Consider the following 1,535-nt stretch of genomic DNA (forward strand, 5'->3'; position numbering starts at 1 on the left):
GCTTTTATTCACTTTGGAGTGATTTTTTTACCTGTACGTCTCCTGTGTTGATACATGTAATATGCTAATTCTGTACTGTGTAGATCATTAAGAGTCGTTGTCGGGTGAAAAAATCTTTCGCTAACACTGTGTTGACTGTGAACCGGAAGTGTTGGGAGTGGCATCAAGTGCTGGGCCGGATGTCCGTGGCATATAGGCTATTACCTTGTGAGCATAACATTTCCTGAGATTCTTGCTGTATTACTGTACAATGTTAAATTATTTCTTAGAAAAGATACAAACATAACAAGTTTAGGCATGTTTACGCTACACTGCCATATTGCAGATTTGAATAAGGCAGCAGAAGGAGGCCGTCACAGCAGGGAAACTTTCATCGTCGTGATCTGACTCGGCCTCTGAGCTTCCAGTTGGAAAATGTCAAAGTAAATGATCTGGCCTTCCTGTCCAGTCATAAACAGCAGTGACGTAGAGGAGAAGCAGATGGGCCTCTCTGTCAGAGCTGTGTCCTTTTTTTTTCTCCTCTTATCCACACCGCCAATCAGTCCTTCCTCTAAATGTTGCCTGGAGTGCATCATCTTTCCCCCCATCATCCCGCTCTGCCTCCTTTGTTTCAGGTCACCTGTAACTCTCTATCTGGATCTTCATCAATCTCTCTTGAACACACACACACAACACACCACCCTAAAGCATGAATACACAATCACACTGTCCATCTCTGAAGTGTCCCCTGCTGGATAGTGGTCTGTTGTGCATAGTACAGTCATCTGTTTATGAGTCACAAACTGTCGCGTGGACACTCTGTACCGTGCTGTCAGTGTGTCGTCCTGCTGGAGCTCAGGACCCCAGAGACGATGGTTGCACAGCAAACGAACAACATTTACACAAAGCTGTGGGACTGTAAATTTTAAAATGTGTTATAAAAAGAAGTAAAAAGTCCTGAGTGGCAGAGCGGGGATGAATTTACGTTTGAAGAGATGGAAGGTCGGAAAAGTGCAGCACTTACATCACCTGGTGTGACCCCAAGAGCACTCCTGCTTTTCTTCATGCTGGGAGGGTTCACGGGGTTCTTTTACTGTCAGATGGTCCGTCAGACAGAGCAGCTTCTTCCTGCGCTGTGCAGCTTCACGGGTTCAACTGCAGGAGGAAGGCAGGGTGGAAAATGTTAAAGTAACCACCTCCAAAAGTCCCTCTTTGGAAGACTTTTCAATTCATGTTAACATTTCGGCAAACTTTACAACTTTAACAGAATCCTTCAGGGAAGAATTAGAAAACAGTTAAAGAGATTATACAAAAAAAAAAAAAAACGCAACTACTGATTACTGTAGGAACATTTTAGCATTGTTTTACTTAGTGCTGTACCAAACGATTATTTTCTAATCGATCAATCTAACGATTATTTTTTCAATTAATCGATTATTCTAACAACAAATCTAAAAGTTATTCTGATGTGAGTGCACTGGATATTTAAAATGTTTTCATCAAATTAACAAGAACAGTTCTTTAAAATTGTAATATTTTCTGTAATAGTTTTTTCA

At 41.4% G+C, this 1,535-nt stretch overlaps 1 protein-coding gene across 1 annotated transcript in view; it reads right to left on the reverse strand.

Moving 5' to 3' along the window:
• The window catches only part of LOC106529619 (cAMP-specific 3',5'-cyclic phosphodiesterase 4B), a gene marked incomplete in the record, with an annotated part of 171,782 nt that overhangs the window by 111,968 nt on the left and 58,279 nt on the right, over positions 1 to 1,535 (reverse strand). The window contains 1 exon segment of the mRNA XM_014025094.1: positions 1,004 to 1,134. Within this exon segment, the coding sequence (XP_013880548.1) occupies positions 1,004 to 1,045 (42 nt within the window).

This window comes from Austrofundulus limnaeus, unplaced genomic scaffold (genome assembly GCF_001266775.1).
Source record: "Austrofundulus limnaeus strain Quisiro unplaced genomic scaffold, Austrofundulus_limnaeus-1.0 Scaffold455, whole genome shotgun sequence".
NCBI classification, from domain to species: domain Eukaryota; kingdom Metazoa; phylum Chordata; class Actinopteri; order Cyprinodontiformes; family Rivulidae; genus Austrofundulus; species Austrofundulus limnaeus.